This window comes from Lagenorhynchus albirostris, chromosome 5 (genome assembly GCF_949774975.1).
Source record: "Lagenorhynchus albirostris chromosome 5, mLagAlb1.1, whole genome shotgun sequence".
NCBI lineage: Eukaryota > Metazoa > Chordata > Mammalia > Artiodactyla > Delphinidae > Lagenorhynchus > Lagenorhynchus albirostris.
The window spans coordinates 99,708,276-99,724,420 of record NC_083099.1 but is presented as its reverse complement, the minus strand read 5'-3'; the positions used below and the strand labels follow the sequence as shown (position 1 = coordinate 99,724,420).

At 38.0% G+C, this 16,145-nt stretch overlaps 1 protein-coding gene across 1 annotated transcript; it reads left to right on the top strand.

Annotated features, from left to right (window-relative positions):
• The first annotated feature begins 570 nt into the window (after positions 1 to 570).
• Positions 571 to 15,352, top strand: LOC132520279 (olfactory receptor 5H8-like). Its single transcript, XM_060149056.1, is given in 8 exon segments — positions 571 to 964; positions 967 to 1,116; positions 8,526 to 8,602; positions 14,384 to 14,428; positions 14,430 to 14,511; positions 14,514 to 14,718; positions 14,720 to 14,985; positions 14,988 to 15,352. Coding segments are annotated over 8 exon segments (1,578 nt in total). The 5' UTR covers positions 571 to 576.
• The last annotated feature ends 793 nt before the right edge of the window (positions 15,353 to 16,145 follow it).

Here is a 16,145-nt window from a genome sequence, read left to right as displayed (position 1 = left end):
CAATTCTGATGTGTAATCTGGTTAGAAAACCATTAGGCAATAAATACCAATATCTCCTGAACAGTATCCCTGACTCCAGCTTTCCCTCCATGACACCTATTTTCTGTGCTGACAAAAAATTAATTTAAAATACTTTCTGAGGCCTCTCCCTGTCTTGAAAATTTTCAGTATATACATATTACCTGAGGCAAAGAGTTCATGATCCTTCATGTGGCGTTCAATTCATTTTATAATCCAGATCCCTTAAACATCTATTCCCTTGACTAATAATCCATGTCCCAGACTCAGAATTTCCCTACCACACTCTATCAGGTCCCCACAAATTTAGCAAATGGTTAGAATGTCTCTTTTATATAAATCTATTAATTTCTGCACATTATTTGAACTGAAATTATCATATTGAGTGGCATTTCTTCAAATCCCCCAGTTTATATAGTGATATTTTATGAAATTAAAAGGGCATTCTGATAGGAGTATGATTTCGACTCCACTTTACAAGTTTTCAATTCATAAATCCATAGTGAATGTTATTTTTATATTTATTGCATTTTATTTCAGGGGCCATCCAGTGAAGATATGGAAAAGGAAAATGCAACATTGCTGACAGAGTTTGTTCTCTCAGGATTTTCATATCAACAGGAGTGGCAAATCCCCTGGTTCTTGGTATTCCTGGTGATATACCTCATCACCATTGTGGGGAACCTTGGTCTTATTGCTCTCATCTGGAATGACTCTCAACTTCACACCCGCATGTACTTATTCCTTGGGAGTTTGGCTTTTGTGGATACTTCAGTATCATCCTTAGTGACCCCCAAGATGCTGGTCAACTTCTCCACCAAGAGTAAGATGATATTTCTCTCTGAATGCATGGTACAATTTTTTCCCTTTACAGTCAGTGCGACCACGGAATGTTTTCTCTTGGCAAGTATGGCATATGATCGCTATGTGGCCATATGCAACCCTTTATTTATCCAGTGATTATGACCAATAGACTATGTATGCGACTGTTCATCTCATCATTTGTAGGTGGTGTCCTACATACCTTTATTCATATAGGATTTTTATTCAGATTAACCTTCTGTAATTACAACATGATATATAACTTTTACTGTGAAAGTCCACCTGCCAATGCAGGGGACACGGGTTCGTGTCCCGGTCCGGGAAGATCCCACATGCCGCGGAGCGGCTGGGCCTGTGAGCCATGGCCGCTGAGCCTGTGCGTCCAGAGCCTGTGCTCCGCAACGGGAGAGGCCACAACAGTGAGAGGCCCGCGTACAGCAAAAAAAAAAAAAAAAAAGAAAAAAAAAAAGAAAAAAGTTTGTAAGATAAAGAGATCAGTAGTATGTAAAAGTTATTCAAATGTGTTGTTGACAACAAGGGGCTTTAAATGCATATTATCAAAGCTCAAATAATGTTAAGATGATATGATGCCATAGTTCCCAGTGGGTAGCTGAGAAATACTTGAAAATGAGCAAGAATTTGGCTGTTTCATGCTCTAAAAGTCCTTGAAAGGTTGCTCTCCTCACATGCCATACTATTTAAGTATAATAAGCAATCCATTTTCAGAACCATTTTGCCTTTCCTCTCCTGACACTTAAATTCCATACACATTCCATATCACTCAGGTCCTAACCCTCAAAACTACCGACCTCTGTTATTTACCCCTTCCATCCTGCTGATATTCTTTTCCTTTCCAAACATACCTGCAGAATTAACCTTTATAAACAGGACTCTGATTACATGATATCTTTCTTCAATAACTTTTAATAGATTGTCATTGCTACCAGATTTTTCACATATATGGGAAATGTATCTAGAGCTGTATACATACATATGCATTATGATTATTTCTTCATTTATGTTAAGATTATATGGTATATAAATACAAGTAAATATATATGCATATATATCTATATATACAGACTTCTTCCTTCCTTCCTCCCTCCCTCCCTCCTTCCTCCTTCCTTCCTTTCTTTCTTCTTTCTTTCTTTTTTTCTGTTTTCTTTCTTTCCTTCCTTCTTTCTTTTTCGCTTTCTTTCTTTCTTTCTTTCTTTCTTTCTTTCTTTCTTTCTTTCTCTCTTTCTCTCTTTCTCTCTTCTTTTCTTTCTTTCTCCTCTCTTTCTTTCTTCATATTTCACCCTGCATATGTTCATCCCGGCATTCAAATAAAACCTTGCTTTAACTCTGAAGGCTCTTTCTCCACAATTCTCCTGTGGACTCTACACTATACCCAAACTGAGTTACTGAAAGCTTTCTGGACAAACCTCTCTCTCTCAGGTTCATGCTTTTGCTCACACAGGTCTCTCCACAGAGAATCCTCCTCACCCAACTTCTCTATCTTCATTTAAAATTGAAAAGGTATCATTTTCTCAACGACTCTCTCAAATTTTACAACTTCTGTGATGTTTTTCCAGTGTACCTCAAAGATAATAGGAATGCTCACTCATCTCAAATGTTTAGCAGTTCATTTATTCTTCTTGGTCACACTTGGCCTCGTATAATAATATTTTTGGCCTACAAACTCTTTTAAATTACAATTTAGAAATCCTTCTGTCTTTTGTAGTAGATAGCACAGTGGCTTACTCACATGAGCTCCTAAATAAGTATTCACAAAATATTTATAAACTTAAAATGATCTGACAGCTCACATACATAGAATACAGTAAGAGTGCATCACTCTTTTTCAACCCGGTAATGAGCCCAGAGAAATTACTGGACCTGGCATGGCTGTTGCATGCCAGCTCACCTTCTTAAATTTCTTTCATGACAATTGAAAATATTATCAGTAGGATTGGTTCCTGGGATAGAGTATGACAAAATATCAGGGAGAAGCTTAATCAGAGGTTTGGTTTAAAGATGCAAGACATATAATTATTTAAAACAAAAATCATTACTCTATATTCCTGGAAGTGCGAGTCACAAGATTAGACCAGGTCATCTGCCTTCTTTTTACTCCTCTGAGACATCCCCCTATGTCCCAAAAAGGGAATGCATTCATCACATTCCATTTGCTTTTACTGTTTCTCCCTAAAGAGTCTTTTTTTTTTTTTTTTAAGGAAACTCCATACTGCTCTCCGTAGTGGCTGTATCAATTTACATTCCCACCAACATTGCAGGAGGGTTCCTTTTTTTCTGCACCCTCTCCAGCATTTATTATTTGTAGACATTTTGATGACGGCCATTCTGACTGGTGTGAGGTGATACCTCATTGTAGTTTTGATTTGCATTTCTCTAATAATTGGCGATGCTGAGCATATTTTCATGTGCCTTTTGGCCATCTGTATATCTTCTTTGGAGAAATGTCTATTTAGGTCTGCTGCCCATTTTTTGATTGTGTTGTTTGTTTGTTTGATATTTTGCTATATGAGTTGTTTGTATATTTTGGAGATTAAACCCTTGTCAGTCTCATTGTTTGCAAACATTTTCTCCCATACTGTAGGTTGTCTTTTTGGTTTGTTTATAGTTTCCTTTGCTGTGCAAAAGCTTTTAAGTTTAATTAGGTCCCATATGTTTATTTGTTATTTCAATTCCTCTAGGAGGTGGATCCAAAAAAATATTGCTGTGATTTATGTCAAATAGTGTTCTGCCTATGTTTTCCTTTAGGAGTTTTATAGTAACTGGTTTTACATTTAGGTCTTTAATCTATTTTGAGTTTATTTTTGTGTATGGTGTTAGAGAATATTCTAATTTAATTGTTTTACATGTAGTTGACCAGTTTTCCCTGCACCACTTATTGAAGAGACTGTCTTTTCTCCATCGTATATTATTGCCTCCTTTGTCATAGATTAATTGACCATAGGTGTGTGGATTTATTTCTGGGCTTTTTATCCTGTTTCATTAAAATAGAGCTACCATACGATCCTGCAATCCCACTCCTGGGCATATATCTGGAGAAAACCATGACTTAAAATGATACATGCACCCCAATGTTCATTGCAGCAATAGCCAAGACATGGAAGCAACTTAAATGTCCATCAATGGATGAATGGATAAAGAAGATGTGGTATAATATATGCAGTGGAATATTACTCAGCCGTACAAAAGAATGAAATAATGCCATTTGCAGAACGTGCATGAACCTAGAGATTACCATACTAAGTGAAGTAAGCCAGACAGAGAAACACAAATATCATATGATATCGCTTATATGTGGAATCTTTTAAAAAATGATACAAATGAACTTATATACAAAAGGCCCAAAGACATAGAGAATAAACTTATGGTTACCAAAGGGGAAGGTGGTGGAGGGATAAGTTAGGAGTTTGGGATCAACATATACACGCTATTATGTATAACATAGATAACCAACAGGGGCCTACTGTGTAGCACAGAGAACTTTACTCAATATTTTGTAATAACATATAGGGGAAAAGAATCTGAAAAAGAATAGATACATATATATGTATAACTGAATCACTTTGCTGTACATCTGAAACTAACATGACATTGTAAATCACCTATGCTTCAATTTAAAAAAATTAAAAATAATAAAAAAGAATCATTGTTATTGCATATGTACATAGTTCAATGATTTTTATTACTGTATAAGGTTTCCATTGTTTAGATGGATTCCTTCAATTATTTAGAGTTTTGCTTCTTCATACATTGTAATGACCCAAAGACTAACTGAAAGTATAGGCAGCGGTATGTATTTCTTCTGCCATCATTAGCACTGTTTCCTAAAGAATTTTTCTTTGAATGAGAAGTCTGGTGTCAAGCTATGAGTATATGAGTGGGTGTATAACCCATCACATCTTAATTTAGGTTGCTGAGTACAGAATAGACAGTTGGAGGCCTCTCAGAAGTGCAGACTTCCTTGAAGCCTTCTCTTGTAGACATCTAGTCTACAGATTCCTCTGCTCTGTGTTGATCTTCAGTACAATCTCAACTACTTTATGCCTTCCAGAAATTACCAAAATCCCTACTCAAATGATGTGATCCCATTCACTTCTGTTATAGATTTATTCATTTGTACATTTTTTTTGTCATTTCAATGGTATGTTGGTAAAGAGGTAAAAGATACACCTGTGAAAAATCCACATTTTTGGACAAGATATTCTGCTGATTCCTTTAAAAAGAAACTATGAAATTAAATCTGTATTGTTTAATGGTTATTTAGATTTAAAGGATGATATAATTTTGCTAAGTTCATCCAGTTGTCTGGACACTGCTGATGCTAGATTAGATCATTTGTTGGAAATACAAATAATATACTTGAGATATTCTTTATTATGAAGTTGCATTCATTTTCTTAACCTGGAGATTGAAAAGAATATATAATAAATTATCTCTCTTTATGTATATGTGCATATGTTTTTTTCTCTTTGCCTTCCAATACCTTCTACTAAGTAAGACTTCTACTGTTCAGGAGATTGTTGATAATTGTATCCTAGACTGTGTTCAAAGAAATAACATAACTAGGATTGGGCAAAAACAAACAAATATAAATCAAAATTAAAACTGGGGCTTCCCTGGTGGCGCAGTGGTTGAGAGTCCGCCTGCCGATGCAGGGAACACAGGTTCGTGCCCCTGTCTGGGAGGATGCCACGTGCCGCGGAGCGGCTGGGCCCGTGAGCCATGGCCACTGAGCCTGCGCGTCCGGAGCCTGTGCTCCACAACGGGAGAGGGCACAGCAGTGAGAGGACCGCATACCACAAAAAAAAAAAAAAAAAAAAAAAAAATTAGAACTGTATAACTAAAGTCTGTTTTGTTGACTAATTTTGGCATGTAGTCTTAGCACATGTAGTATTAGGAAAGTGTCAAAACCTCTCTGGTATAGGCTTTCATTTTAGCTCTTTTTGTTGGTCTTTTAAAACTAAGGTTTGAAAAATTTAGTGGGCATCAGAATCACCTGGAGAGCTTATGAAAACACAGACTGATGGGTATTATCATTAGAGTTTCTAATTCAGTCATGCTAATGCTGTTGTTTTGGGACTATACATAGCAACCTACTGTTGTGGACTGAATGTTGATTTCCCTCCAAATTCATACATTGAAGCACTAATCCCCTAATGTGGTGGTATTTGGAATGAGGACTTTAGGAGGTAAGTAGGGTAGGAATAGATCATAAGGGTCAGGTTTTCATGATGGTATTAGTGCCAAAGAGGCAAGAGAAAGAGGCAAGAGAACTAACTCCTCCTCACCACCCCCAGGAATACTCAACCTGCAAAGGCCAAGTGAGAAGGCTGCTGCCTACTAGGCCAGGAAGCAATCTCTCACCATGTACATTAAATATCTGCTGGCCCCTTGTTCTTGAACGTCCCATCTTCCAGAATGTAAGAAATAAATGTTGGTGGTATAAGCAACACAGTCTATGATATTCTGTTACAGTAGCCTGAGCTAAGATAATCACTGCTTTAAAGTAATCAGTGAAGCAAAATTGTTATAGTATTAGGATATTTTGACATCAGATGAAACAGAGTTTCCATATACTCTATTCCCTACTTAAACAGCACTCTGAAAATATTTTGACAGTTTGCACCCTCTATTTATACTTTCCTTTCAGTTTTGGACAGAAAGATGCAAATAGGGCATCTATTTCAAAGGATGAATTATTGTGGATTTTTAAATAATTTTTTCTCGGGAACCATGATTGATAGTGATGATAGCCAATAAAAACCACATTGTCTAATTTCAGTATGGTTAATGGGAGGGTTCTCTGTCCCTTTTGAAAAATTAATTACCAAGCCAGATCAGCATTTAGATCACCCCTTTCAAGTACAACTTCATATACACAATATTCCTTATGCTGTAGTACGTGACGTTTACCTCTTTTGAAAAGGTACCTTCATAGTGAGACTTATTTAGAGCAATAGCTAACAGTTACATCATGATATTTCCCTCACTTTGCAAGATAAAACAAGATGTTCACTAAACATACAGTGAGTTTTGGTTATAGTCATGGTTGTCCAGAGTAACAGAACCAGGAGAATCTATCTCTCTATCTCACTACCTCCCTATATATCTATCTATCACCTATTTATCTATCTATCTATCTATATTTATATCAAGACATTTATTATAAGATATTGGCTGACATGATATGGAGTCTGAGAGGTTCCATGATTTTCCCTCTGCAAGCTGGAGAGTGAGGACAGTAGTGTCCTACTTCAAAGGTCTCAGGCAGTAGGGCCAATTGTATAGATTCCTTTCTGAGTATGAAGTCCTGAGAATCAGATCATCAAGGGCAGGAGAATATCAATGCTAACCAGTCAAACAGAAAGTGAATTCCACCTTCCTCTGCCTCTTTGTTCCATCCAAGCCCACACCAGACTGGCTAATGCCCAGCTACGCTGCGGAGAGTCATCAGCTTTACTGAGTCCACCAATTCCACACTAATTTGGAACTTCCTCACAGAAACACCCCCAAATAATGTTTAATTAGATATCTAGACAGTTCACGGACCAGTTGACACATAAAATTAACCATTACAGGTTCACCTTTTGTCAACTTAGCACCCATACACATATCTTAAAACTATTCTATTTCTAAATAATGATAATAGCAAGGTCACCTAACATGATACAACTATGCTATGTACAACCAAAAATGTATTACTTCTTCCCCGGAGAGGAGGTAAAATCTTTGAGTGATGTTTACTATTGATTCTCCTTGATATCTGGTAATACAAATACTAAGATGTCAAATGAACAACACTCAATTATTATACTATAAAGTCAGTACATCTTATGTCTCATGATAAGGGAATAAGAGTGGAAAGAAAACAAAGCTGTTTGCTATACACACCCACAAATCTTTTCATATCAAACTAAGAAGGAAATCTCTTGGCAAATTACACCTCATATCTGTAACTGGACATGTGATTGTTGCTGGTATTTTAACTAACTTCTTTCACTACCCATTCTGCATTCTCTTCGCCTCCAGCAAACACCTCACTCAGGTGGTCATTGTTCTTCACCTTGTGGAATAAGCCAAAGGTTCACTCCTGAAGAGTCTGGGCCATTAGAACTACTATGTGGTTTGGCCTGTTAAAGTTTTCCATTGACCTTAATCATGGGAATGATAATGCTAAGAGATAGCCTAAGGTATCTTCTGTATTCCAGACATACTCTTCCTTACCCTCTTTGTGGAATAGTCCAGTTTCCTCTTGGTAGTTGCCATTAATCACCTCAGCCAGCACAGTAACTCACTTCTTTGTCTCATGAGTCAAAGGAACGTAAAGTCAAAGGGACCAAGGGGCAGTCTACTTTCAGCTCAACGGAAGCATTGTTGTGTGTCCTGGTGGAAGCAGGACTGCCCACTGTAAGGTTTTCCCTTCACTACTGTCCTTCCTAAATGTCACAGAGAGGAGTTGTCATGCAACAGCTGTCCACTTTATGATGGTGCCTGCATACCATGCAGAACCATCTGTAAATCAGGCCCCAGTCTTCTCTTCTCTGTCAACTCATCATAGAGAATTCCCTATTGGACCACAGGTCCAGGCTGGGAGACAGACGCCATTGCAGCAGGAGTAGAGGCCAATAGCATTTGAACCACTTCTTCATGTAACTTACTTGTGCCTTCAGGACCTGTTCCTGCCTTGATCAAGTGTCTACTACTTCTATTCGATGAAGGAATGCTGCTGTGCACACTGAACTTTACGGTTAGTGGGTCAAATAACATTCAGTGTGTCAAGGGCAGCTCTGGTATCATGGCAAATTGGTGGCCCATTGTTAAACGTTCATGTTTTACCAAGGCTCACTAGCAGTCCAACAGCTGTTTCTCTAAAGTACAGTCATTATCCACAGAGGATGGCAGTGCTTTGCTCAGAATTCTAAAGGCCTGCACTGTGATCAACCTCTAGAGGCTTATTAAAGGCTCCAAGCGTCTGTCACTGCCATTTCAGGCTCCACTGGATCTGCTGGATATGGTTCAAGGAGCAGAACAGCTTGCACAGAAGCCAAGACATGTTGCAAAACCTTCTTTTGCTCTGAGACCCACTCAAAACTAGCCGCTGGTAAATGGGCTGGAGTAACACACCCAAATAATGCTAATACTGTTCCAAAATCCACAGGGGCACATTATGTGTTGTGCCTCTCTTTTGGTTTCAGGAAGGGTCAAGTGTAACAACTTATCCTTCACCTTAGAAGGGTTTTCTTGACATGCCCTATATCACTGGACACCTAGAAATTTCACTGAAGTAGAAGGCCCCTGAAATTTTGTCAGATTTGTTTTCCACCTCTGTCCTACAAATGGCTAACTGATAAATATTATTTCTTGCTCACTAAGACCAATCAGCACAATGTCATCCATGTAACAGACTAGTGTGATATAATATTTACAAATCATATGTGTGATAAAAGGCTTGTTTCCAGGATATATGAAGCACTCTCAAAATTCATAATAAAAAACAACTAAACCAATTAAAAATGGGTAAAATACTTGAACACCTTACCAAAAGAGATATACAGATGTCAAAGAAGGATGCAAAAAGATGCTTTATAAAATTAGTTACTAGGGAAATGCAAATGAAACTGCTATGAGATATTACCTATTAAAATGACCAAAATTGAAAAGACTACCCAGAGTGGAAGCAGTGATACAGGCCTTTGCGCTCAGAGAGAGGCAACCAAATAAGTTAGGAGATAATTATACAAAATTGAAGAGGGCAGTAAATTTTAGTCAAGTGTTGGTTATGTTGAAGCTACCTCTGCACATCATACTCCCCACTCCACTCTTCTGTGCACTTTTTACAGGACTCTTCTCTTCTATGTTATTTTCTCCTCTACTTTGGCTTTCATCAGCAAAATTGTAAGGAAGCAGATTAATTGATCAATCAATCTACTAAAATGATGCTGTTTGCTTTCCCCCATCTAGCCATCCAAGTCCCAAATGGAGGCTAAGCATTTTCTTTTGTTACTCAGATATCATACCAAAATACCACAAATAAGTAAGTTAAGTTTTATTTTTCTGAATGAATGTACACTGACAACTTTCTCTGTTAATGCAAAAAAGGCAAATCTGATCATCATGGTACCACCATTTCTAAACCCCTCAATAGCTTTCCTTTAAATTAAGGTATAGAACAAAGTCCCTGATCTGGCCTCCAAGGCCCTGTGTTACCCCCATATGCTGGCCTCCCTGACCCATCTGGCTCCTCCCTGCATCCCTCTTTGCAAGCCAGCTACATTTACCAAGCTGTGCTTCTCCAATTATCTAGGCTCTCCATGATAAAGACCCTGTGGATGGCACCTGTTCACAGGCATCACCTCTTGGAAATGAAGACGCTCAGGCCCCACCACTGATCTACTGAAACAGGATTCGCTTTTTAACAAGATCTCCAGGAGACTCACAGGCATTAAAGCTTGAGAAGCACTGCTATAGGTTGTCTCCCACTGTGGTCCTTTGTTTTGTTTTTCCTTTACTCCTTCCCCAGATGTTTGCTTGGTGAGATTTCTCACCAGATTTCAGCTTAAAGTTGGGAGTTAGGTATGGGTCTGGAACGTGAGCTACAGTTTGCATGAGGAGGACAAATTTACTTGGGGTTGGGTCTTGACAGGAATCTAGAAATTAGGCCTCATTAAAATCATGTGTGATTAGCTCAGATAAGACCATACTGATCAAAGCACTCAGAGCATCAACACTTATTGATAAACTGGAGTTTGCAAAAACATGTCAGAAGTGTCCTCTGTGGTTGAAAATAGTGCCATAAAGTGTAATTTCTATTGTTAAAACCAGAACTGTCTGCAATGACTGACGTTTATGATTTCAGAGACTGTGGTGCCCCATGCAGCAACCTGGATTTCTTGTACCTGTCCAAACCCACAATGCCCAGAAGAACAGCTTAGCTTTGTCCAAAAGGTAATCCATGGGTGCTATCAGGGGAATTTAAGTTCTTCACTCCTTCCTCTTCCGGCAAAAGCACACAGTTATACAATTGGTTAACTCTTGTGTTCAACACAAATTTATATAAACTTATGTAAACAACATTTTCCTGAGCTTGGATAATGAAGCCTCCAAAGTGAATCAGTGTGCAAAGAATTGTCACCTGTGTTATTGTCATTGCAGTGCTCTTATATTAGTTTCTACTTCAGAAAGCCAAACACTGAAAGGAGCTCAACAATTTCTAACAGATATAGGTAAGAGAGAATGCTTTTTGTAATATTCATTATTTTTTCATAGAAAGTTAAAATACTGTTAAATTTGTAATAATTTTGATTTGATTTACAAGATACCAAAATAGCCAGTTGAAAATGGAAAACAAATAGTGAATAATCTGCATGCTTTATTATTGTGAGTAAAATCTGGATGAGCAAAATAGCTCTAAGAACACATTGTACTCTTTAAATATTTAACCATCTGGTTAGCATACTTACAATGACTCTATAGGATAAGTTCTGGTGAATTAGAACTTTAAACAAATGAACAGTAGTTTAAGGATTTAGATCAATGTTTTCTACATAAGAAATCTTTCTGATAATTGCATTCAGAATATTTATTTGATTTAATTAACCATATTCTCTGATTAAATTTTAAGTTAAATCACTTAAATAATAACCTCTCTATTCTTTCACCTACTTCTGACAATAATTTCGTTATACATACATGTACATATACATATATATATACAGAAAAATGAAGAAAATGTTTCTCCAGTGCTTTTCTCAGGTTTATGACTTAATAAGTACCCACACATCAAATTGAGAATTTTTAAAATGTTTAGTGATTTGAGATTGCATGGAAGGATGTTCACTCAAAATAAATATACATTTAACAACTGCAGTTATTGGCACTGGTTATTTACATTGCCTGTATTAAGTCCCAGTCTTTGAATCAATTTTATTCCACTAATAAAACTTGTGGAGAAGCAAATGCTTTAATCGCAAACCAGGAGGATTTCTAAAGAAAGTCAGCTCTAATCATAGTAATAACAAAGATAAAGCATCTTTTATATATGAAAAGAACTTTGAGGCCATGCTAGTATATTTATGAGCAAAAAATAAAATTAAAATGAAAGTTTTTAACACACCATTGTAAAGCAATTATACTCCAATAAAGATGTTTTAAAAAATTCTTAATTAAAAAACCTAAAAAAAATGAAAGTTTCTAATTAATACACAAATTCCATAGGAAAATAAACTTGGAGTTTTTAATAAAAGAAAAAGAAAGGTGACCCTGTGCTGACAACTTTTGTTGAAGCCAGAGTTGACAGATATTTATCCTCCAAACGCTGAGACTCTCCCCTTATTTCATCTTCAGCCTTTCTCTGATACTTCCTCTCTCTATTTGCTTGTCTTTCCTACACTTATTCATCTATGTTCGTTTGTCTCTTCCAGGTTTTTGTTGTTCCTTGTCACCCACACAAATTTTCCATTCCACTTCTCTATGCACTCTCATCTCAATGACCTCCTCTCTCTCTTTTGAAAACTTTCATGACATCGTTCTATAAGGAAAAATATCGCATCTGTCTATGGGCGGTGGTAAACAAATGTCAACTGTTGTCCACAACTTATATACTTTATTTCATTCTCCTCACTGCTGTGCCATTTGCTTCCTTTTCATTTCTCATTATTCTCCGACCTCAACTCTATCCCAAAATGGAAATTGCTCTCACTAAAAACTCTCTTAATTCCTACACACAATGATCTCTATTCACTCCTTATCCTACCAGAGCAATTATTTCATTTTAGGCACTGTATTTTCCTTTGTCCTTCTTGAGTATTTTCCTCTCTTTAAGTTCCCAACACTCAGCTTTCCAGTTCCCTCCTGATTCTCTGACACTCTGCTCTGTAGCTTTTTCTGGTCTTTCCTTTTCTCCTTTTGTGTGAGCCAGAGCTCTTGGCTGCAAGATGAAATGAGTTAATTGAATGAAAATTGGCTTGGACATAGAAATGTTAGGGAAGTTGGGGAAATCCACTAGAGAAATTGGCAGGACACAAAGAAAGAAGTCAGACAGTCAACAGCCAAAATCATGTCCCATCTCTAGCTCAATAAGACCTGTTGTCATTGCTGCTGAACTTGAATGCCACAATTCACACTCTCAATGCCATTGCTATGGGTACAGGATTTTCTGGGGTCATGATATTGTTTCCTTGGTTGACTTTATAACCAAAATTCTCTTTGTCCACATTTGACCTCTTTCTCCCCTCTCCATATCCCAAATAGAGTGTAAATGAGTTTTTTGGGGCTAACCCTATATCAAGCCCCCTCATTCTAGGTACCAGGGGGATGGGAAAGATAGTTTCCAGAAACTTTGGCTTCTAGAGAGGTTGAGAGCTTTAGTCTGCCACCAAGACTCATTTGGTAGAAAAGAGGATCAGATGTGAACCATCTAATAAATGATGTACATCCATTTTTAATCTCTTTAATGTAACTTCTTCAAGTTTATTTTCATTCCTTCCTCTTTTTTTTTTTTACCTTATGCACACTGTCCAATGTATAAGCCATATATAAGTATGTTTTCAGCCACCTCAATGATACCCAAGTCATTGTTTCTATTAAGCACTTGTAGAATCATACTGTTAAGTTTATCTCACCTGGATGTTCAGAGGATGCTCCTTGCAAAAACTAGCTACTGCATCTTCAATCTCAATTTTTAATGACTACCTATCCAGTCATTAAAGAGAGTGACTCTCTCTCCTTTACTAATTACTCCTTCACATTTAATCTGTCACCAAGTCTTAGTGACTCTACATTCTAATTTATTTTGATCTCTTTGTCTCCCTCATCATTCTAATCATATCACACATGAACCAAGAACCTCACATACATTTTAATCAACTGGGAGCATTTAAAAATGCATATTACTTGACCACATTCATGATCTACTAAATCAATTTCTACAGTAGTACCTCAGACCCAATGTTTTGCATGGAAAACTACCCCAAACAATTCGGATGTGTAATCTGGTTTGGGAATTACAGGACAAGTGTTATAACTTCCTGAAGAGTATTCATGACACAAGATTCTGCTTCCTGCAGACTATTTCTACAACCAAATATTTAATTTCAAAACTAACTGATGATGACACTCCACATCTTAAAAGTTTTCAGTGCTTGCCTATTCCTTGAAGAATAAAATTGAAGATCATTCACATGGCATTCAATTCGTTTGATAATCCAGGCCTTTCTAAGATTTTTTTGATGTGCATCCATGTCAAACACACAGAATTTCCCTACCTCATTCAATAGCTTCCCCATAAATTTGCTCATGTTCAGAATTTCTTTCTTTTCTTCTAAATCTGTTTATTCCTATACATATTTTGAACTGAAATGATCACATTTTTCCAATATAGCAATTTCCTGAAATACTTTTCATGTATTAAAGAGTAAATAAAATAAATGGCATTGAGTCTAGTGTATGGTTTTATTTATATTAGCTTAACCAAATCTTCTTTTTAAACTTCTGATAAATGTTACTTTACATTTACTGCATTGTATTTTAGAGGCCATCTAAGGATATGGAAACGGAAAATGCAACAGAGCTGACAAGAGTTTGCTCTCACAGGACTTACATACCAACCAGAGTGGCAAATCCTCTTGTCCTTGCTGTTCTTAATGCTACACCTCATCACCATGTGGGAAACCGTGGTCTGATTGCTCTCATCTGTAATGACCCTCACCTTCACATTCCCATGTACTTATTCCTTGGGAGCTTGGCTTTTGTAGATACTTGGTTATCACCCACAGTGGCCCCCAAGATGCTGGTCAACTTCTTTGCCAAGAGCAAAATGATCTCTCTCTTTGATTGCAAGATACAATTTTTTTCCCTTGCAATCTGTAACCATGGAATGTTTTTTGCTGACCACAATGGCGTATGATCGCTATGTGGCCACATGCAAACCATTACACTATCCAGTGATTATGACGACTAGGCTATGCATCTGGCTATTGGTTTTGTCATTTATAGGTGGCCTTTTCCATGCCATATTCAGATTAACTTTTTGCAATTCCATCATAGTACATCACTTTTACTGTGACATTATACCATTATTTAAGATTTCCTGTACTGATCCTTCCATTAACTTTCTGATGATTTTTATTTTCTCTGATCAATACAGTTGTTCACAATTTTCATTGTTCTTGTGTCTTACACACTTATTCTCTTTACAGTCTTAAACAAGAAGTCTGCAGAAGGCATAAGGAAGGCCTTCTCCACCTGTGGAGCCCAACTCCTATGTGTCTCTTTATACTATGGGCCTCTTCTCTTCATGTATGTGTGCCCTGGATCCACACAAGCAGATGATCAAGATATGATGGACTCTTTATTTTACACTGTCATAATTCCTTTGTTAAATCCAATTATCTACAGCCTGAGAAATAAGAAAGTCATAGATTCACTGACAAAAATGTTAAAGAGAAATGCTAATAGGTGTTCTTTTTTCATTAAAAGAACACATAATTGTACAGGTTAGATGTTGCTACGTGTTGACTAGTGTTCAAAGTTTTTTGCATTTATATTGTCCTACTATTTTAATGACTTAAGATGTTAGTGCCTAACAAATTCCTTAAAGTATTTGCATATCTTATTCAAAAATATGTAAGGAGGGGGTGGAGGCAAGATGGCGGACTAGGAGGACGCGGAATTTGCCTCCACATTCCCTGTCGACTAGGGCACCTACCAGGCACTGGTAGGGTACCATGGACACCTAGGGTACGGGAGGAACCCCCAGCGACTGGGTAGGACATGGAGCATGGAGGGAGTAAAGGGGGAGGAGAAGTGGAGGCGGGACGGGACTGGCACTCCTGAGGGGTAGCTGGGGGAGGAGAAGGGATTCCCACGCCCGAAGGGGGAAATTGCGGGACCATTGGGAGGACAGAGGATCAAAAGGGAGCATAGCCAGGTTTCCCCTGCCCACCTGGGGCCCCAGGAACCTGCTGAGATCCTGGGCCTGATCCTCTGCCCACCGAGGCCCCCTCCAGCCACGCAGGTCCTGAAGGAGTGGGGGGAGGGAAGAGGCAGCAAGAGTAAGGGATGGACCTACAGGCCGGCACCTCTGAGGGGCGGCTGGGGGAGGGGAGGAGTTTCTACACCCAGCAGGATCCATCCATGATTAGGGGTCCAGAGGGGATGGGGGAGACCCTGTGGGAGACCCTGAGAGGGTAACGGAGGAATGGAAAGGAACGTGGCCAGCACTTTCCCTGTCCACTTAGGCACTGGGGAGCCTGTTGGGCTCTCAGGCCTAATCCTCTGCCCTCGGAGCTTCC